The following is a 23,219-nucleotide window of genomic DNA, read 5'->3' on the forward strand; positions in this document are numbered from 1 at the left end:
TCTGAAGCATGTCCTCTGACATGTATTTAAAGAACAGTGAATTAGCGCCTTATGAGTCTACTCATGCACCTCTTTTTTCTCATTTATCTTTCATTTAAGCCATTGGGCATCCAATTACATCTTTTCTTCCTGGATCCAGGAGAGCCCCCACCCCATTCCTTTGTGGAGGAAACGGGGAAATGTAGAGGGCACCTAGTGGAATATGCATAACTTTCAAGTAAAGACACCTAAGTATTCTCTCTTCTTTCTTGTCCTGCAGACATGCTCCCTCTGGGTACTTCCCCACATCTTTACATTATCTACAGGTAAACTAGGAAAGTAAGGGTCAGTATGGTTCCCCCCAGGGAACTAATAGAAATAAATACATCAGAGCTCTGGGCTTGGTAATTTCAGTGTTTTACATAACATTTTTTCAGTTATAAGTAACCTCTCCTCTAAACTTTCCTCTCCTCCCCATGATTTACCCCCAGGCAGAAACAGAAAAAAAGAAAGCTTGGTCTCTTTTAGAGCTTAGTTGGCAGAGTCATCTTTCCTACCTTCTCCGGGTCCTCTGGGCACAGGGCCCAGGCTGTTTCCTTGTCTTGGGACTGACTCTAGATTTATGGCCTGAAGTAAAAGTATCAGATTTCCAGCTCCTGAACTCGTCCCACACACCAGCTTTAGTGGCCTCTCATTTATTATCTCATGTATTATAAATAGCATTATTATTTTATACAGATGGGTCATTTCTTCTTCATGTTGTCACCCAGCTTTCACCCCACCATTTTAATGGAAAGCAGGAAAGCAGGAATTCCCCAGTTTCGCTCACATTCATATTTCACTCCATTTTGTGTTGTTTGACAGAGTTTCAGTGTTAAACGTGTTGACCACCTTTGCCTTCTTCCAACAAGGAGTTTGGTCTCTGAAGAGATTTTCTATATCCAGAGTTTGTGTAAATTTTTAAAGCTTCTTAAAACTCTAAAAAGTCTAAAACCTGTTAAAAAAAATAAATAAAGGAACCTGGGAAACTATGAGAGATATTAAGTTAGGAAGACTTGTCAGTATAGTACAATCTTATCAAATCCCAGTTTCTGGACTCCCTAAGCTAAGTTTTCCCACAAATGCAGTTTTCTTCTTTGATCTGTGTCATACTTATTCCAAAGGGCCAAAGTTTCATTGCACCTTGAATTTTCCTCTGCAAAAAAAAAGGGAATCTTGTAACATCTGCTCAGAAGCTTGATAATATATAAAATAGAAACATTTTTAACAATGATTATAGCTATCTAAGCTCCTAGTAATAAAATATACCTTAGTATTAAATACTGGAAAACAAGAGATGTTAGCAAAAGGTGATTTGTATCTAGAGGATTCTTTTAGACTTGTTTACAAGTGTAGCAGATAAATGAGAAAGACAACTTACCAAGATGTAAAAGGATTGGAATTTTCAAAGATTTTGAGGCAGTTTACTTCTTTGTTAACTAAATAGAAATATGTTTTTCTAAATCATAGGAATGGCACTGTTAATATATTTTAATTTAGTGTTATGCTATGCTTGAAAAGAACAGCTTCATAGGCACTCAAGAATTCATGTGTGATCTTACATAATTGACTTCAAATAGTTGTAAACCTGTAAACCATGTCATACAGAGAAGAAGAATAGGAATTTTTTTAAAAAGAAAATGATACGATTCCTTGTAGGTGATAGAAATTAGATTTGTAACATTCATCGACTGAAGCATATGGGAAAAGATAACATATTGCTCTCCTGCATGTGAAGAAGGAGCAGGTGTCCCAGACAGGCAGGTGTTAAGGTGACTGTTTGAGCTTGCCCTAGATCACTAGTTGACTTCAGTGAAGTTCTGCTAACAGGTGGCTAGCTGATTGGAGTGCCGTGTGACATTTATCCCGGGAGCGCCTTGGATAACAGGCTGCTACAGACTGAGGAAGGGGTCTTTGCTTTGATGAAGAAATTGCCAAAACTCATGTCTCATTAGTGTTTCCTAAGGTTCTTTGGAAGTGAACAACAGTTTAATTAAGGGCTGACATAAACACGTTTCTGCACACTTTCCCTGCAGCATTTTATCACATTAGAATTGATCAAAATTGTTGCCTTGGGCTGACTTGAACAGATATACATCTGGGGCGCCATTTGTGCAAGCTGCCGACGACTCAAGTACATAAGCTGTGTTTCACAGCAACGGTCTTCCTTTGTAGATGGAATTACCTTGTTGGGAGATGAGTTGATCTAGCTGCTTTATTTGCTTATGCCATTATCTCTTTGAAGTGATACTGTGAAATGAATGACCCATCAGGGTTTAGAATGTATGTATGTCAGAGTGCCAACAATATTATAGTATGGCTAGTAAAATTTATGTGATAACATGCTTTTGCAAAATATTTATTTAAAGGTATGCTTAAGTCTAAATGAACCAACTTATATAAGTATTCTACGTGAACCTTTTCTTACATGGTAATCTTTTATTATGTATTTAACTACACAAGTGGTTTCTAAAGCCAACTGGTTTCTAAAGCCATTCTAATTGTCCAATTATAAGTGTAAACATGGGTGTGGACACTGAAGATGAGCACTGTCAATGTGAACCTCCTTTAAAAAGCAACAGACTCCTAGCTTTTTGCCATTTAGAAGAATCCTTTCTATAAAAGCCAATATTATCACACTTGCAATTATTTAATAGATTTTTATGGTTGATGTCTGTCTTCTGTGCTGAACTTTAAGTGTCACCAGCACAAGGAACAAGTGGTCTTTTTTAACACCTTGAACTTTATGCCTTGCACTTTTCTTACACTTCGTAGAAGCTCAGTGACTGCTTTGCTTCTTTCTTTTCACTTTCCATTCAGTTCTTTCTCTTCTGGTGGTGTCTATCCACTCATGATACATTTTTAGACTGACCATGGTTATTTCACTCATCCTACGCAACTGGTTATCATTCGACCAGATAGCTTCTTTCACATGCAAGAGATTCTAAAATAAACTGCCTAGACACAACGTCTGCTCTACCTCTTCTTCCTTCTTTTAATTCTAGATTTAAAAAATTCTTTTCATGAGTAGCATAATCTTCTATCCTCCACATTTTTTGTGCCCTTGATAAAATCTTACTACCTTACTATAGGTAGTAAGACATTAGTCAACTTTTTACAAAATGTACGTGTGTGTGTGTTTGTGTGTGTATATATATAATACACATAGATGCATACAGATGCATGCTATGGATGTAACAAGTACAAAATAATAATATAATAACAATAACGAAATAATAATGAAGTAATGATCAAGTAATAAACACAGTCAAAAGATCATTAAGGAAATCTAGACCTCCAATGTTCTTTAGGAGGGATTACTTAAAAAGAAAATAAGTCAAGTTGGTTCAGTGGATAAAATGTTGTTCTGTAAATGGAATAAGAAGACAGAATGACCTAATTTTCTAGCCTGAGGGACTATCATATGCTAGGAAAGGCGCTGAGTTAGAAATACATCCCCCGTGGCCTTTTTCACTTCCAAGATACCATAAACAAATTAGCCTAGCTAAGGTTTAATAGAATGATAAGGAAATATTTATGTAAAAATGTGGTACCATGCTAGATCTTAAAATGAAGAAGATACCATTTGAAGAAGATGATTCCAACTACTCTTTTTATGATGAACCACGATGAGGAATATTTAAGAAGGAGTATAGAAAGGAAATTCTTGTTTAACTCAATACAAATCAAATGGGCCAAGTTGTGGAAGAGAAAAAAATAGAGTTTTGGAAAGTTTTCCCTTCTGAAATAAATTCATTTGTATATTGCTGCTTTCCAGATCACATTTAAATTTCTTTGTCTGGTTTCAAGCCCTCATAGTCCTTTGCTTCCCTTGCATCTGCCACCAGCAGCTCCTGCCTCATTCCCACCAGAAGAAAAACCAGATAAACCTTTTTTATCATCTCGCTCTCTCTTCAACTTCTTTATTTCATGTATTATTCAATGTATGCATTAATATGTATGTATTATTATTCAACTTATTACATATTTATATATTATTCAGTTTTATTATTATTCAGCTTATTTTCAACATAATCTTTTTATGTATGATTCTTCCTGCTTGGGGGACACTAGATTGTGAAATGCTTGACATTTGTTTTTCTCCACAGAAAGGTCACTTAAGACCATCTTTCCTATGTATCCATTCCTCAAACATTTTTTTTTTTTCCTGTAGAGTATGAGAGCACTAAACATAGAAATGATATCATTTTTCAGTTTGGCATGAGGTCTGTTGGACTGCAGACATTAAAATAAAATTAAAGTAATCTGAGTTTGATTCATGCTTAAAATGTAATAGCTAGTGACTCTATCTTTACTTCTCCCAGATAATTGACCTTTATTTTTATTCTCTCTTTGGGCCAGAGAGGTTTTTTTCTGCTTTGTGAAAGAGGAGGGGGCTCATTATGTGTCACCTCAAGTGTAGTGTATTCTACATGCTGTACACCAATATATTTTTATTGATTAATGAGCCCAATTGATTTCATAGTGGCAAAACAAAGGCAGTTAAGGCTACTTTGTAATACTACCAGTCTTTATCTGTTTCTAAAAAAAAATTGTTTCAGTAGAGACAGTGGACCTTCACATTCTTATTTTTACTTGTTTTAAGGTCATTTTGTTGTTTAAAAAGGAAGGCAGTTTGTGGTCCCTTTTACAATTTGAAGAGTGAATTTTACTATTTCTGTAGTGCTGGCCTCTATAATTCCTCTGTGTGTTTTGAACATGAAGGTAGCATTATTCAGTATATGCCTAAAGAAAACTAGAAAAATAAATGGATCTATAATAATTACCCAGTAAAGCCAAGTGTATCATTTTGACTAAGAAATTGCAAAGGCTTCATTTCTCAAAAATTACATAATCACCTATATTGTTGAACTTCTCTGTACAAACACCTCTGATTTATGGGCCCTTTATGAAAAGAGGCTCACATAAATTCACATGGGTTTAATGAAAATCCTGAAATAGTTATAGTAGTTGCAATAGCCTTTGTTGATCTTCTCCAGAAATGACATAACCAGAATGTCATTCTGCTTCCCAAACTAGGGTCATATTTAACTTCCCAAACTATTCTGCTTCCCAAACTATGGTCATATTTAACTGCTTTTAAATGATATACAGTACATGGTTTGTTGCTTATAGTATGGAGTCTTTAGAAACTCACTTACTTAGGTTAATTTTATTCAAAATTTATATTGAAGCACAATATAAACTGTCAATAGAAACTTATGTTTCTTTTGCTAAGAGTTAATTTTAAATTAAAAATTTGGAATGGAAACTTATTACATCACCTATCAAGTGAGGGATGGAAAAAGCAGTTCTTTCCACCTCTAACAATCTGTATGATTGTGATTAACTTACAGCAGGCCAAAACGTATATTTGTGGTGTTGCCTTTCAAAATCACATAGCTGTTAAGTGAAATCAACTATTATTTTTGGCATTTTTCAAGGTAACTTTGCTGAAATGAACTTCCTTTGTCTATTTTTTAAATAGTTTTAAAATGTCTCTTTTTGGTAGCAGTATTAATTTTGTGGTTTCATTAGTAAAATGTGTCTTTCCTTTTTGAGAGAGAGAGTGTAGGAAATGGTACACTGACTCATCAAAGTTCTCATAGGTTAGTGACAACCAGTTAGTCACAAACTGTAGCTTAAGGCTACAAATACTCCTGTCATTTTTTCATAGACTGTGATGTCTGCTATGGTTACAGTAGTGTATCTATTCTTTACATGCCAGTGAACTGAAAGCATATATTTAATTTTATCAGATGCCTTTCCCAGAATTTAGGTAATTTTTTAAATGGTAAAGCAATGACAACTAGTTTCTTGTATCAATAGCACCGTGAATTTTTTTCTCATGTCAAAAAATTTATTAATTAAAAATGAAACTTGTAAATATATTTTATGTGTGATAAAGTCTTGGGTTTTTTCTTAAATAAAATTTTCTCTTTTTTTAGAGATACAAACTGAAATATTTATAGGTGGAATTATATGATTCCTGAGATTTGCTTCAAAGTAAGACGGGGAGGGAGTATAGATGGGATAAAGATGAAATAATTGAATAGTTGGAGAAGTTGGGTGATGAGTGCTGGAGAAGAATTACTATTCTGTCTACCTGGTGTATATTTAAAGTTTTTGATAATGAAAATCTAAACTTAATAGCTCATGATTTTTGGAACATTTTACTCTACAGTCATAAACCTCTATAAAAATCAACATTTTTTAAGATGTTGAGAAAAGGGGTACATCTCCTTGCCAACTGGGCTTTTCTTCTGAATCCCCCATTCAAACTACCTGCATGGTACAATCTCACAGTCACCCAAGAAAATGACCTTCTAAACTTAGTTATCCATTGAATTGGGTCAGTTCTATTGCAGTATCTATTATTACATTAGCTCTACCTGTACTCTTCTTCTAAGTCTCAATATTTCGGCAGTATAAAATATTTGTGGGATGAATGAATGAATAAAGCCCTGAATACTTCCTCTGTCACCGCACTTTTTACATTGTTTTATGATTCCTTCTTAACTTGTCTATATCCCCTCTCTAGGTATCAAGTTTTATAGAGGCCGAAGCCCAATCTAGGTCACATCATGTCCCCAGCAACTAGCACAGTTTGTGCTTATATTAGACCTTCAGTAAATATCTATGGAATGACTATATTAATTAATCTTCTTAAGTAATATCCAGGATGGCTGTCTTTATTTCAACTAATTCATCTTCCCTGTAGTTTCTGGGGGGGATTGCTCTACACAGCAAATGCGATCCTATTTTGCTCATCTCAGGAGTGTTTTCTTATCAGAGTAAATATTTAGACATTTATACACGAAGTCCGTGACCACTCATTGTGCAGGTCCTGCCGGCTGTTCACGTCCTCCCTCATCTTTGTGCTTGTTGAAGTACGGACTACATACACTACTTACATATTTTATGCCACCCATCTTCAGAACATTTCCTCTTCTGGAAATGTCACCCCCATCCATCTTTTACACACGGCATCACTTCCTTAGCCTGGGGAAGCTGAGGTGATCCATGCCGAAGCATAATTCCTCCTTCTTGATGTTGGCAAGCATTTTCTTCTTATCGTTTTTCTCTTCACTAAGAGTAAATATCCCTACAGAAGCCATTGCTTTTTAATTTTTTGTAACATCCTCCCTTCAGCTAGCAAATAGAAGAACTCTATAAATATCTCCAGAGTGAGCAAATTAGGGAATGTCTTTTTTGCTAAAGAAATAATGTTATTGTTCTTCCATTGCTAAGTCATGTTCAGCTCTTTGCAGCCTTCTGACTACAGCACGCCAGGCTCCCTGTCCCTCACGACCTACCTGAGTTTGCTCAAACTCATGTCCACTGAGTCATTGACGCCATCTAACCATCTCATCTTCTGTCACCCCCTTCTCCTCTTACCCTCAGTGAGTCGGTTCTTCCCATCGGGGGGGCCAAAGGATTGGAGCTTCAGCTTCAGCATTAGTCCTTCCAATGAATATTCAGGGTTGCTTTAGTTTTTCATAAAAAAAGTGTTAAATTAATGATACACTTACCAGCATACTCAAAGGTTGTTTTTCATGTTTGCACCAGGTTTTCTTCTATTTTCTTCCATACATAGTCAGTCCATCAAAAGACAAACCCCTGAATTGAATACACCTATGAATGAAATGCTGAGGTTAGAAAAGACCTAGATGTGAACCAAAGGACCAAGGGATGTTAAGTCCCAGATTCATTTAGTAGTTGGAATAATTCTGATGATACTTTTAATGAAGCTTTGTGTTAGCTTCAGTGGAGATTGTTTCTGACAGATATTTCAAAACTCCAACATAGCTGGGTCTTTGACTCAGAATGTATTTTGTAAAAGAGCCAGGCATACAAAAATCACAGGACATTGGCAACTGACATCTCTTACTAGGTTGGTATGAAACTTATAGCTTGAGAATGTCATAAAGCTTGGACTGTCCTCTCTTTCTCTGCAGATATGTCTTCTCCGACTACTATGAAGAAGCCCGAAAAGCCATTGTTCAGCTCTACATCTCCACAAGATTCCTCCCCAAGATTGAGCACTTTCCCCCAGCACCACCATCCCGGAATACCTGGAGTTGCACACAGTGGTGAGGAGTTTCAAGCATAGAGGAGAAACCTCCCTCTTGTTTGCAGAGTCCAAAGTCTTGGGGATGGATCAAGACTATAATCACAAGAAATAAGCAGATATATAGTTATCTTAACAGTAGCTTCCGTATTGGTCCTAATTCTATGTATTTTACTAAGAGAAAGATGGAATTTCAAGTATACTGCTGAGTTCAAAATATTTCTAGCAGCATTGATGTATAGATTCTATTTCCATAGATGTTATCTTCTCTATAGAAATCAATATTTTAACTACTTGTTTGGGAGCAAAATTAATCAGAAAAATAAGAGACATTTTGACAATTATTTTATATATATAAATCCTTCCTGTGGGCTAGTACACTTGATATTATGTTTAATATCATAATTTAAATAGGAAAAAGAATCCAATATTTCACATTTATACTTGGAAGAATGATTCACATCAGATGCTCTTTCAAAATTAAAAACGGATATAATTCATAAGCAGTATTGCATACTTTCTTCTTATTGCTCTTAAGCCCTAGAGAGGAGTAGGCAGACTTTAAGGTGAAGAAAACTTTTTATATAAATAATAATATGTTTATAGTGATACTCTTATTGCTTTAAATATATGGTGAGGCAACTCCTTATTCTTCCAAAAAATGAATCTAGGTTTTAAACCTTTATTCAAGGGATATAACAACTGTTTATAATAAAATTCTTAAGTTTGGTCTATAAATATATATTGATAGGTATTGTCACTGTACTTTAAAAATGCATAGCCTTCAATGCTATCATTAAGACAATTATAAAATTAAGAGAAGAATATACAAGTCAAATTGGTATATAATTTTTTTTTTACATTTATTTATTGGACTGCTAAGATAAGTGAAAAAAAATCAATAACTCTTTCATACATTTGTAATGTTGAGTATTTGGGCAAAATGAACTTCGAAGTCAGATCACCCCTTATGATGTCTGATTAAAGTATTTATATTTCTAACATTTGGAAAAAATCCAACAGTACGTTTTTACATAATAAACCCTGGAAGATCCAGACAAGCCTCCACGTTTGTCTTTTACCATACGTATGGTATGTTCAGTGGGTAGTGTATTAGGACCGGTAGCACGCTTGTCAGGAGAAACATTTCCTCTCCTTAATGAGTGATGGCATAGTGGGGAGAGAGGGAGACCACAACATCAGCTAGGCACTGAATACAGACAGGATTGAATACATGGGGGAGGATAGATGTCAGGAAGAGGTAGGTTCACAACAAAAGGGGACAAGCCAGGGAGACGGACATTTCAGGCAGAGCGGAGAGCATGTATCTATACAGTGGAGGTCATTGCAGCAAGGAACTGCTGTATATTGAGGAATACACAATACCAAGATATGCCCTGCGCAGGGGAGAATGGCTAGAGATGAGGCCAAGGAAGTGGGACCAGACTGGGTCTTAAAGCACTTGCCGCTGCTGCCGCTAAGTCACTCCAGTCATGTCTGGCTCTGTGCAACCCCATAGACGGCAGCCCACCAGGCTCCTCTGTCCCTGAGATTCTCCAGGCAAGAATACTGGAATGGGTGGCCATTTCCATCTCTAATGCATGTATGCATGCTAAGTCGCTTCAGTCGTGTCCAACTCTGTGCGACCCTATGGGCACACCAGGCTCCTCCATCCGCAGGATTCTCTAGGCAAGAAAACTGGAGTGGGTTGCCATTTCCTTCTCTACTTAAAGCGCTTGAGGACCATACAAACGTGAAGTTGTTGGAATTTTATTGTTGAAGCAATAGGGAGCAATTGAAAGATTTAGCAGAGAAGTTCCATGATTTAAATGATTTTTTAAAAATTATTCATTTGAGACTATACAGGATTAAGAAGGAGCAAGACTGGAGAAAAGAAGGCAATAGGGAAGACTTTGTAATATCTAGGCAAAGAATACATATATGTACTTGTAGATATGGATGGATTCTTTCATAATGAAGGGAAATGTTTTCTCTTTGTAGTTGGCTTTTCTGTCTTTAAAAGACTAGAATGACTTTTATTAATAAGGTAGCCATTTTCACCTTCATGGAAATTCTGCATTCTACCTAGTTTGTATCAGGCCAGCTAGAGCTTATTTGAGTACAAGTTCTTGGGAGCCCAGAGTTTTGAGCTCTGATTTGCTATGTGTCAGTTCAAATCAAAAGAGATCTCTTTCAAAACGATTGATACCAAATGATCTTAAAGCCCAGAAGACCCAATGGAGCTATTTGTATATCTTCCAAGGGTTTGGGTACAGATGTAAGTAAAAAACATGGTTAAATTGAATTGAGCTGAAATTAAGAGCACTTTGACACTAAGTCAGAAGATGTGCAATTTAATTTATATGTTTGCATTTTCTTAAATTATACCCTCAAGTGTGTATGTCTCTTAAAGTAGTATTTGAAAAATGAATTTTGTTTTAGGAAATATGTAATTGTTCTCTGAATTGCATCCCTTTGGAGGATGCTCAGACTTCAGTGTGTGCAAAGATTACATGGGACACTTTCATCTAGTAGGTCTGTGGTTAGGCCTAGGAATCTGTATTATAGCAGCAACTCAGAATATTTCACGTGATTTCTTTTTTTTTTTCCCTTTCTTTTTTAATTAATTAATTAATTTATTTATTTTTATTAGTTGGAGGCCAATCACTTCACAACATTTCAGTGGGTTTTGTCATACATTGACATGAATCAGCCATGGATCCACACGTCTTCCCCATCCCAATCCCCGCTCCCACCTCCCTCTCCACCCGATTCCTCTGGGTCTTCCCAGTGCACCAGGCCGGAGCACCTGTCTCATGCATCCCACCTGGGCTGGTGATCTGTTTCACCATAGATAGTATACATGCTGTTCTTTTGAAACATCCCACCCTCACATTCTCCCACAGAGTTCAAAAGTCTGTTCTGTATTTCTGTGTCTCTTTTTCTGTTTTGCATATAGGGTTATCGTTACCATCTTTCTAAATTCCATATATATGTGTTAGTATGCTGTAATGTTCTTTATCTTTCTGGCTTACTTCACTCTGTATAAGGGGCTCCAGCTTCATCCATCTCATTAGGACTGGTTCAAATGAACTCTTTTTAATGGCTGAGTAATATTCCATGTGTATATGTACCACAGCTTCCTTATCCATTCGTCTGCTGATGGGCATCTAGGTTGCTTCCATGTCCTGGCTATTATAATCACGTGATTTCTAAAACTTTGTTCCCTGAGAGCAAAGTTGTTCAGGGAGCAAAGTTGTGACCATAAAATTGAATTTACGATTCTTCTATGATATACATTTAAAATTTCTTGTGTCTTCTGAAAAAGTTTTCTTTGGGGAAGATAAGCAATATCCTTAAAAGTAACTTTGTTTTGTATATAATTACAGAGTTTAGATAAGTCATTCCAGATGATCTTCATTTATAGGTCACAGAAGGAACTTATTTTTCATATTGTTCCGTTGTGTTATAAAACACTAAACATTTATCATATATAATGTTCTATAACTTGGATATATGAAATCTTTAATCTTATGCATATACTGATTGATACTCTTCAGTTGTACTTATATAAAGTACAAATTCAGCATTGTGGAGATAATGATTATGCAATTACATTCTTTACCCATTTTTAAACTTAACAATTATATTTTGAAAACTGAATAATAAATTATGATCTAATGTTGAAAAATTACAGTAATATTAAACATTATCCACATTACATATGTTTTGTACATTATTTATCTTTATAAAATATGTGATTTATGGGCAAGTTAATATGCCTATATGAAAGTTTGCATTTCTGAGAGTAAGAAAATAGAACTCTTTTGGTTTTAAAAGGAACTTTTTCATTAAAAAAAGAGTTCCCAGGTTTCCATTCAAATATTTATAAGCATTTATACAATGATAGGGTAACTGTTCGGGACATTATTATTTACTAATTATTGGCTTCCTTTCTAAATACTGGAAAATATTTACTTAAAATTGAAGCACACTTCTGCTTTAAATTTTGGTAGAAAATGTGTGGGTCTCGTGACCTCTCATTACTGCTATGACTTGATCTTGACTTAGGACACAAAGACTTTTTAATCAAAAATGTGTTCTGGTGGGAGATAACTTTGCTTAGAGAAACGTTTTAGGAAGTATTAGTTTAACCTATAAAAGGGAATCTTGCCTGGAGAATTCCATGGACAGAGGAGCCTGGCAGGCTATACAGTTAGTGGGGTCTGAAAGAGTCAGACACGACTGAGTGACTAACACTTTCACTTTCATAAAAGAGAAACTTCTTTTTTTAAAACCATTCATGGATCTAGAAAATGAGATTGTTCATTTCCTAGACTGGACCGCTATATCTGTGTGTACTTAGCAGTCCAGGTGTGGAGAATACGAATAAAAGGCTAGCTCATTTTAAGAGAGTTTGGTCAAATCAGAAAAAACTGAGGAGCCGTGGATTGTTTAGTTTCCTGGGATTCTGCAGGGTCTAGTTGGAGCTGTAAGGACAGTAGCTGATGAGTTAATCTTACCTTTTCTGTCTCTTCCAGTCATCTCAACTCGGACTCCACCTCCACCCTCACCGTTGCCATTTCCAACACAAGCTATTCTTCCTCCAGCCCCATCAAGCTACTTCTCTCATCCAACAATCAGATATCCTCCCCACCTGAATCCTCAGGATACTCTGAAGAACTATGTACCTTCTTACGATCCATCCAGTCCGCAAACCAGCCAGGTAAAAATGAGGGAGAACATATGAGTAGAGCCTAAGGGTGATGGCACAGGTCTCACCCTGAGCCCTGAAGCTTACTCAGACAGTGTGTCTGGCAGGACAGCAAGCTTTTGAAATCCATCTTCAGAAAGTTTCTTGGTGACTCACTAAGTTTTTATTGAAAGGTGGCTGAATGACAGGTAGGAAGTTTGTTGCCCCAAAGGGGCACATTTGTGAAGATGTCCTTGGTTTGATGTTTTAGGATTTCCATTGGATAAAGGGAAAATTAAGGCAGAAAGTCCATTGACAAAAATGTCCTGAGCTGGAGTTCACACCTCTGAAATACCTGGTTTGACACAAAGTGCTCATTTCAGGCAAGAGCGAAGTATGAGCTAAAATAAACACAGGCAAAAGACCTTACAGTTGTATTTATAGACCAACTATTAGGTATTAAAATAAGCTTTGGTAATGTAAACATTTTCAGTGTTTGATGACTACCTGAATATTCTTTGCTCAGACATGACTGTGTTTCATAATGAGTGACATTACCAGAAGTGTCTTTTTTTTTTTTTTTAATGGTAAACAGTGTGCAGTGGCTTTAAGGATTCTTTGTATAAATGGCGTAGCTCTGTGCCTTCTTCACTTCCTTAATACATGATTTCTCCTATGGAGAGGTCGCACTGGGGATTTGGTACAAGAGGATTTTTCGTTATCAAGTAGACAGTGTACCAAACCTGGCCTATCAATCATCATAATATCGAAAATCTGTAATGTAATTTCAATCTTAGGGTTTGGTATTTGGCTTTGCTATTTTACCTCCAAGACGCCTGTCTACTTCCAACCACCATTTTTAATGCTCTGAGGGATTTTCATAAGTGTTCTCTCATTAATGCTTTTCATTTACTAAAATGCCAGCAAATAGTATGTGCATATTAATTGAGACTTAAAAAAGAAAGATCTGAAAAAAAAAATCCCTTTGGTGTTAATTGTTAAAATGGAGCAAAATGGTCCCTTCTGAATTTTTTTTTTAATAGCATATTCAGCACTGTTTTGGTTAGTTAAAATTAAATTACTTGTACTTGGACCTCCATTGACTGGTAATATTAAGTATACCATTCTTGAATTTTGAATTTAAAGTTAAATGATTTGTGTTTCAGAAGAAAACGGTCAAATGGTATAGCACTTTGAATGGCTATAATAATAATTATTAAGTAAAACAGGATTTTGGTATATCAATTTAGAAATAAAATTTGCTGTCAGAACATAGATGCAGAAGTCTCAGTTCCATAGAGCATTTTGCTAGAATCAGCTGGGAACAGTGCACACAGGGTCTGATTTTAATTTGTGTAGAATTTCCATGAATAACAAAGTCTAATTAAGACATCCATTAAAAGTCCTTAACGTTAATTCAGTGTGGAAAATCTTAGAGTTCCATTGGATTTTTTTTTAACTGATGTCTTAATTAGGCACTGTTAGGGGAAAAATTATGCAAATTAAAATCAGGCCTTTAGTGTTCTGCTTTTCTTTAATTATTCATTGCTTGTTTTACGTATATTTCACTTTCTTTATAAGTTAAGGGGGCATATTAGGTGATAATCGGCCTATATTGTTCTCAGTTTTTCTTCATATTTTCAAGGTAAAGACCCAGCTTCTGAGAAGCATCTTACTCTCATCTCAATTAAAAAAAAAATCCCTCTCAGGATTTTGTATAATAGGAGCAATGTATTAAGTAGGATCATCCTTTCCTAATGCTGTTCATCTGTCGATAAGATGTCTCTCTTTTCATATCTACAGTATGAAAGTTCATCTATTAACAACCTTAAAAGAGAAGCTTTATAATGTGGCTTCATCTGTTTGAACCAGTAGAAAACTGAAAAAGAAATAACCCTTCCATTCTTCTGACCCTGAGTTTCAGAAAAGTTGTCCGCTTTGGCTTGGGAATTCTTCCTTTGTCACTTTTATTTTTTTTTTCAAATGAAAGAAACATCTGTTTGTTGGTTTGTGTCAGTTCAATTCCAGTAGACGAAGCATGCAGGGTGGGAAAAGTAATATCATATTTGGTGGCAGCATTTTCTTGGCAATTTTTGTCATTTTTCTGTTCTGTGCTCTCAGGTAGGTACTGTCAAACTGTTTTGGTGAAGACAATATAGAGAAAGGCTTTTACCATCGACTGTACCATCAATGATAAAACAAGATCACTCTTCTTTCTTGGGGGAGATATACAAAGCAGTCTTTGGCAGTGATCACATAACCAGAAGTTGATGACCTGCTCTAGAAACAAATTACTTTTTCACGTTGAAAGGAAAAAAGTAGGCCTTTATTATAAATGGTGTAGTTGTTTTTGCAGCAACATTATACCTGCTTTGATGTTTAACTCCAACTCAAAACCAGTTCATTTGCACTTACTTCCAAATTGGACTCTTGATATTCACCCTTTTGGCTCTAAAAATGGGGGGCAGGCAGGAAATGAGTACTTGTTGACTTGTCAACAAGTTGACTGTTGACTGTTCCTTCCCAGTATCCTCCAAGGCTGCCCTGATTTTGCTTGTTAAGTTGAGCAACTCAGAAGCCTTGTCCTCCCCACGGCAATTTGGAGATTAATTGCATTGCTGCTGCACTGGGTAGAGTGAGACAGCCATGCTATTTAAGGAAATATTTTAAATAAAATTAGTCTAAATATATAACTCTTTCCTAGGTTTTCACAGAGGGGAAAATCTGGTCAGTTTTCCTGACTTCAGTTAAATACTTAATTTATTCATGAGGAATAGTCAGGATATTCAAAAGTTCATTCTTTATAGAGTAAGTCATGTGGCCTCTGAGGCACCCAACCGAGATTTAGTTCATGTCTCTAAGTTCTGATAGTTAAGTGTTCTCAGCTGTTCATCTTTTTCTTTAAAGGAGCATTGACTTGTAATTTATATGCAGGCATTTAGATAAATATTCTGCTATATTGCTTTCTTTGCCTCTAAAAGTGGTACAGATTATGAAGACTAAATATTTGTGGAGAATACCCTCATAGCAAGTTGTTATGTACATTATGTAGAGGAGAATTCCAACATGAATGTAATTAAGAATAGCATTCTGTCTAGAAAAATACATTCCAGTATTTCTTTCAAACAGTGTGCCCTTAGAATGGACACTATTTTTGTACTGGGGCTAAAACTCAGATAATAATATCTTTTCTATCATTGCCCAGGGATTTCCTCAGTTCATTCTCACAAATGTCAACAATCAATGTTTTATGTAACGCTCTAAGTCTGGCAATGGAAGAGTAAGAATTCAAAGATCAGAGTATACTTGATTGCCCTCTGCTTCACTTCAGCACATTTTAATTTACGTTGGAAATCTTTTATTTATATGTGTATGGTCAGACCTAGTTCAGCTCTTTATATCATTATATAGACCCTGAAGTTTTAAAGGTTTTAAATATCTTTCTACCTATTTATATAAGTAAACCATCCCAAGTTGAGTGGAGTCCCTAGAATCAAAATTGCTTGATGTGTGTGTATGAGTGCACCTGTGTGTAAGCAAGGGCTAAAATTTTTGTGTGCTGAAGAATGGGCCTTGACTATAAATGAGGACAATCGTTAAGTTCAGTGTGTTTGGTCTCCTAGAAATTTTTGTCTTTGTTGTCTCAATGATATCATTATGCAGGTAAACGTTGTGTTCTGAGAGCCAAAATTGACTCATTGTAGCACATGAAGAGCAGGAAAGAAGGAAACACTGCTTCTAATTCTTACTAGCTCAGTGGTAAGCCCAAGCTAGCTTACTAGCTTGGTGGTGTAGCCACTAAGTCATGTCTGACTCTTGAGACCCCATGGACTGTATCCCGACAGATTACTCTGTCAGTGGAATTTTCCAGCCAAGAATACTGAAGTGGATTGCCATTTCCTTCTCCAGGAAATCACTAAGGACTTCTGTTTTAGCCTCAGGCTCAGCATCGAAGTCTCCACTTGAGTTTTCTGTCCTACACTACGGAAGGCTCAGTTCTGCCTGGTTCTCAGGGTGTTGTAGAAATGACTAAACCTATATAAGGTGACTTGTAGCTGAAGACTTTCTTTTAAATGCTACTGCTGCTTCTTAGGACTACTAACCATTGATGAGCCTCTCAACTCAGATGTGAGAGGGCTTGTGTGGTGGGACACACAGCAGGCAGGGCCCACTCAGACGAGTGTGCTGAGTGGAGTTGTTGGACGAGATAACTGCCTTTTGGATTGTTTCACCGGGCATTCTGTTTTTGTTTTGTAGCCTAACAGCAGTGGTCAAGTGGTAGGGAAAGTGCCTGGCCATTTCACTCCTGTCTTGGCACCCTCTCCCCATCCCAGTGCAGTGCGACCTGTGACTCTGACCATGACAGATACTAAACCCATCACTACATCCACTGAAGGTGAGGCAGCTTCACCTACAGCAACCAGTAAGTATTTCTGTAGGAAATGAGAAATGTCCATCGAAGGCACCACTGGATATCTGATCCAAGGTGGAAAACACAGCAACTTTTCCAGCTACTCAACCAGATGGAGATTTCTCATTTATGTGGAACTGGCAGGCATGATGTGGCCTGGCTCTCATATGCTCTCTCTTATCAAATTTCACTCAGTATTTGAAAAGGGAGAAGCTTATTTGTTTGAGTAAATAGCTGTAACAAAAATAGTAAGTCATGCCTGCTTGTTCAAGGTATACATTGAAAATGCACTAAATGACATAACAGTGTACAAGGTTTTTATATCACCCAAAGAGAGATTTGAGAAATGTTAGTTATTGGAGCATTCCTGTAGAAGTCAAGTCCCTTCACAAGGCAGGCTGAATCAGTACCTCTGTCAGATAATTGCATGTTTACATCACTGTAGGTTATGTCATTGTGAGAAACAGTCACACGATGTTCAGTATAGAAAGCATTTCAAAGCTTAGTTTTAGGCACATGTCAACTATCTACACTTTCATTGTCTGCAACTTTTTTTTTTTTTTTTTTGATTATTTACTCTTATCATGGTGCATCGGGTATTATGCTTTTTAGCATGGCCAGAACATCTGAAATGTCAAGAGATGTAGCCGGGGAATTGGCAATAGCTCATACCAGTAACCCAAACGATTCCTTTGCTTCTTTGTACAGAGTGCTCAGAAGTACACAAGAAATTATCGCAAAGTTTTTTAATTGGCTTCATCATCCAAACTGCCAGCTTTCTAAAACTGGAGTTGATGTGCACAGACTGGTAATAAAGTGGAATGGATAAAGTTCTAGTCAGGAGGAATTAGCTTGCTTCTCTTCAATTATTCTTATTTCTTAAATCCAGAGCTTCTATTTGCATTGTTAGAGCAGGAAAATCCCGATGTTCTGAAAATTCTGTGTGAAATTATAGAGATTCAGAGCCACTGGCTCTTTCTTTATTGGCCATTGGAAAGATGCTCTTTTTTTGTGTGTGTGGCCCCTGAAAGACTTGGAAAGGACCTTACAAGAAAAGTGGGCATTACTTGGTGTGTACAGTGAATTCAGCATTTCTTTCTCAAAATTCATGAGGCCCCATAGACTAATAAAAACCAGATAAGCTTGTAATTCCCATTAATAATCATTAATGCTTAGTAATTGGTTTGTTGATAGAGGGACCTACACTAGTGAATACTTCCCTGAATGCACAGAAATGGATGAGACTCAGTCAAGGAAGATTAAGGATCTTTTAGTGCTACAGGTTAGCCATGTACATTACAGTTGCTAAAATACTACGTCCAAATTTCAAAAGTGGATGCCTTGGTATCTTTAAGCAAAGTCAGGAGTTTAAATAAAAGCAAATAGAAAACAAAGATTTTTTTTTTTTAAGTAGCTAAAATTTCCAGAAACTTCTGGTACCTACTCTTATATTGTCATTAATAGAGAAGATTCAAGGAAAAATCAAACTGAAATGATCACAGCTCACTTATGGGAATCCTGTCAGCCTGTTTGTTAATGCACTGTTTCTTATACTCGCATACAGGTTGATCAAAAAGGGATCTGATTTGATTTATAAAATCATAAAATAGTCAAAAGGAGTATCTTGGTTATATAAAGATAGCTTCATCAGTCCATTTTCCATCCTGCATAAAAGTGATACAGTGAGCTGTTTTTCTTTCCTATAAACAAAACTGTAGCTGCAACTCTGCAGGCACCACTGATAATGAAAAATTGGCCATTGAATTCATAAGTCAATAAAATTAAAGAAAATACAGAGACCAAGGAAACCTCTTTTTCACGGTTGAAAAGAAAGAGTAAGACACACTTGGTGCCCACTCTGTAAGGGTGAGGCTCTTCAGCGCTGTGCATTGATTCCAGAGATCTGGAGACTGAATGGGGGCCACTGGCTGTTTATGGCTGCCATTGCGTGAGTACTTCATTCAGGAATAAATAAAAGATGAATTGTGAGCATCTTCACTGTTTTAAAAAGCTGACTTAAAAAAGCTTCACTGGATCAAATGAACATGGCAGAATTAATGTATTGGTTTTTAAAAAGCCTTTTGAAAATTATTATCTGGATTCCTCATCAATCTGGAGGTTTTGAACCACATACTTTAGCTTTCTTCAGACCTAGAAATGTAAGATAAATGATAACAATTTAGTTTTCCTGTTTCTTCTGACATGGAACAATGGGGTTGCTTAGTGCTTAGAAGATGCATCAGTCCTTTCCTTGTGAAAAGAAGCAAAAGTCTTTAGGACTAGGGAGACATTTTCTTTGGGAAATTCACTCTGCACCAAAAAGTACCTAAATGAAAAGTACTTGCAAGGTGAGACCAGAATAATTTAAGGAGTATTCACCTTACACACTTACTACCTGGTAACGAAGTATTTAAAAGGGGCTGTCAGCTCCATTCCTGGATCAGTCACAAAAGATTGACTTCCTGTGCTTCTGGAAAAGAAACCATTTTTTTTTCAGAAACATGTTCTATCAAATATAATAAAAATTCTCCTTCATGTTAACAGTATTAACTTTTCTTTTTAGTAAGAGTTTTCAGTAAGACATTTTTCATCCTGCATCATCAAGTACATCTGCTTAAATTCCATCATTTAAAGCTTTCAATTTTTCCTAACAGACTTTCAGTCTGATTTTACATTTAGAATCACAGACCATCATTGATTATTCTGTTGCTAGACACCCAATATCTAGTAAAAAGTTACATCTAGGAAAAAGACTCTACTACTTAGCCAGTCTTTGGTACTCCTGTAACTAGAGCTTGTCTGAGATGACCACATCAAAGGATAGGATATGGTTCCTGGTTAGATTTGGAGGAGAAGGATAAACCAGTTGACTTGAGGTCAACTATCATTTCTATCACTTGGTATTCACTCACACAAGAGAGAAGAGAAATAGAGATACACTTTTTTTTTTTTTTTTTGGTTGCAAGTCCCACTTCTCTGGGTTTCTTTTACGTGGACAAGGTATTCATTTGATAGTTCACAATTTTTATCTTTGTTTTTGTTCTTCCTTGATCAGCCTACACAGCCTCAGGCACATCTCAAGCCAATCGATATGTGGGACTAAGCCCAAGAGACCCATCCTTCCTACATCAGCAACAGGTGGGCAAGTTTCACCCAGGTGTGGTGGTGTAGCCACGCTTCTGCACTGGTGCTTTTCTCCATGCTGTCTCTCAGATCTGGACTCAGAATGGGGCTCACGGGACTTCTGAGAAAGAAACTGATCATTTTCCAAACTATTTTCTCATTTATCTTTTGTTTCTTGTCTCTTTAAGCAGGGTTTCTCAAATTGGCTCAAGACCTTTTCCCTCTCTGTAGCATATATCCATAACATCCATGAAAACAGTGTTGCAGTTAGAATATTTTTCTCAGTCTTATTAGCTATTGAGAACTTACCAGCAGCCTATAACTTTCCAAGATGAAAATTGCCAAGTATTTAAAAGGCCATTAGAGTAGAAACACAACACAATTCACAATTTGTGTTTTCTTTTTCTGTTTTTGAACACTTTCATGTTTCTAGTTGTTTTACTCCTCATTTTGTTTTTTTGGTTCAAGAAGATGAATTATGGAGCTGAAATCTCAGGCGAAGACGCATCCTTCCTATTTTAATAGGTTTAAATTGGTTTACTGATTTCAGATGTGATAAAACACTTTTTTTTGGTTCTGCTTTCGTACATCATTTATGTTTCAAGTAGCATTTTAAATTTCACATCTCATTAATGCTGTAAATTTAATGCAAATGAAGTGTTTATCCAAACTGTGAAAATATACAGTCAGGATTAATGGTAGCTTATAAACAAATTAGCCACAGTCAAAAGCATGGACCATACAAATAAAAATATCCCATGATTCCAGTTACAGGATGACAGAAATAATTCTAAACACTTCCAAATTTAAATGCATTTTATGATGCATATGTTTTGCTGCTCTCAAGTTTTGATAGCAGAGCAGTTTGAAATTAACAGTGTGCAAAATATTACATAGGGAAAAATAGTCTATAATGAATCAGAAAGAGTTGGTATTAATGAGCTGACTCTTAATTTATAATATACGTTGTATGAGCATCTGAATTTTTACAGATGTAACAAGCCTGTACAGGTACTAATGTCAGCTTCTTTTGTTCTAGACCTGTCCACCTAGTTTATGCTTAATCATGCATATCTGTCCCTTACATGGAATTTTCAAATCCTGCCCAGTTGCAGGCGAAGGTGGCAAACTGCTTATATTAAAGGTCACCACATGCAGAGTTCAGAGAAAATCATAAAGATGATAGCTTATTCAAGATACTTGACGTTTTGCCAGGTTTAAAAAAAGCAAAACAAAACAAAAGAGTGAGAACTAACTAAAAACATCTGTACACAGTTTTGAAAATACCAAATAATAATTAGTGGTTTTGCCAGCTATCGGCTTTTCAACATAATTTTCTGAAATGTTGCTTTTTTTCACCTCTAAAATTGCTATAATATGAAATGTGCTATAATTACTAGAATATGGTTCTGTTTGAAAAATGTGTATGTTCCTTGTGTTTTTCAAAAAAACTATGCAGTATTTGTAGGTTTAGAAACTTATTCTCTTACAAATCATTCCATATATTATCAGAGATATTCTTATCATGGGATTTGCATTCTTTATGACACATCTCTAGTTTTCAGTTAACTTTTAATTCATAGAATCATGCCTCTGTTATTTAAACCTTTAGCCCCAAACACATTTAGAACATGATAACCACTTTCATGTATTTAGAAGAAATCGTCCCATCCTCCTGTCCTAGCTTAACACAGCTTTAATTTTTTAATGTATCACTTGTAACTATCATTAGAGCCTCATGTAATTATGATCACAACAGTTGACTGTATAAAAGTTACTTCTCTTTCCACATGTCCAAGGATAAATCAAGAAAATTTTACAAGCATCAGGAGAATGTTAGTCAATGTAGATAGAGTTCTGAGCACATAAACTGAAATATATATGAGTTCCAGAACTACAAACTTTTTTCATCAAAGGCCACCACTTGTTATTTAAGTAGACAATGTCAAGTGAAGACCTCTTAACAATATAAATATGATTTGATTGGTCAAATGCAATATATATTTATAGAATATGTAATGTGTATTGATCTTTAAAAGAAAAATTGTATGTTTCATAATGAAAAATACAGTGTTCAATTTTAAATACCATACAAACAGATGATTTGTCCTTTGTATAATGAAAGAATTGGTGCTGCTTTGTTGAATTGAAAGAGCATGATATGCTAATTCATGATAAGTTACAATTTGAGACAAGCAGAAAGTGAATATATATGCATATCTTACTGTACATGTATATTACTAAACTAAGGCTCTAGTTAAAAGATTTCATTTAGTTTAATCCTTCCAAATTTTAAAAGAATCCTAGAGATGAAATTTTATGTTTACTGTCCAGGAACAGAGGGACAGAAATGGTTTAAATGACTTCAGTAGAGTAAAGGTTATTCTTTCCTACAGCAGAAATGAGATTGATTTACTGTGTCTTTTCATTACTTTCCAAAGATTTAAAAGAGACCACTCTTCTAGCAGCAGGTTTTAAATGCATTTGGTTTAAAGTACTCAGTGATGAATGAAAAGAAAAATCAAGGGGTACATGAAATAAAGGTAATCAATCATTTTATATTAGCTAGGAGAAATTCAAAATTAGAAAGGCAATGGTTTTAGTCTGAGAGAGTTCTTTTAAACATACCCCTTAGCTTTTAATATACATGACCCCTTAAGAATAAATATTGTCACCAGGTACATTCTTCAGTTTATTGGCGACTGTTTTATAAAGATTTATCCTGTTAGGTTATGAAAAGTATTGATGTGCATTGTCAAGTGCTATTTTTTTCTTAGAAAAGAACTTTAATATAGCCTATATAAATTAGAGTTAACAATAAATTTAAAATTGTTGAATAATTTTGACTATCTTATAAATAATCTTTCCACACAATGACACTGAAGTAGGGCTTTCAGTGTAGT

The 23,219-nt window shown here is 35.8% G+C and overlaps 1 protein-coding gene across 9 annotated transcripts in view; it reads left to right on the forward strand.

Moving 5' to 3' along the window:
* NFIB (nuclear factor I B) overlaps positions 1-23,219 on the forward strand; it is a 245,315-nt gene that overhangs the window by 195,029 nt on the left and 27,067 nt on the right. For 3 of the 9 annotated variants that reach the window (XM_061132849.1, XM_061132850.1, XM_061132847.1), the window contains exons 7-10: positions 7,977-8,111; positions 12,631-12,815; positions 17,040-17,205; positions 20,249-20,331. In XM_061132849.1, coding sequence (XP_060988832.1) covers positions 7,977-8,111; positions 12,631-12,815; positions 17,040-17,205; positions 20,249-20,331 — 569 coding nt within the window. The remainder of the gene's footprint in view (positions 1-7,976; positions 8,112-12,630; positions 12,816-17,039; positions 17,206-20,248; positions 20,332-23,219) is intronic. The other 6 variants (XM_061132853.1, XM_061132851.1, XM_061132852.1 and 3 more) reach the window with 4 other exon arrangements.

The sequence above is a fragment of the Dama dama genome, chromosome 29 (genome assembly GCF_033118175.1).
Source record: "Dama dama isolate Ldn47 chromosome 29, ASM3311817v1, whole genome shotgun sequence".
Classification (NCBI taxonomy): Eukaryota; Metazoa; Chordata; class Mammalia; order Artiodactyla; family Cervidae; genus Dama; species Dama dama.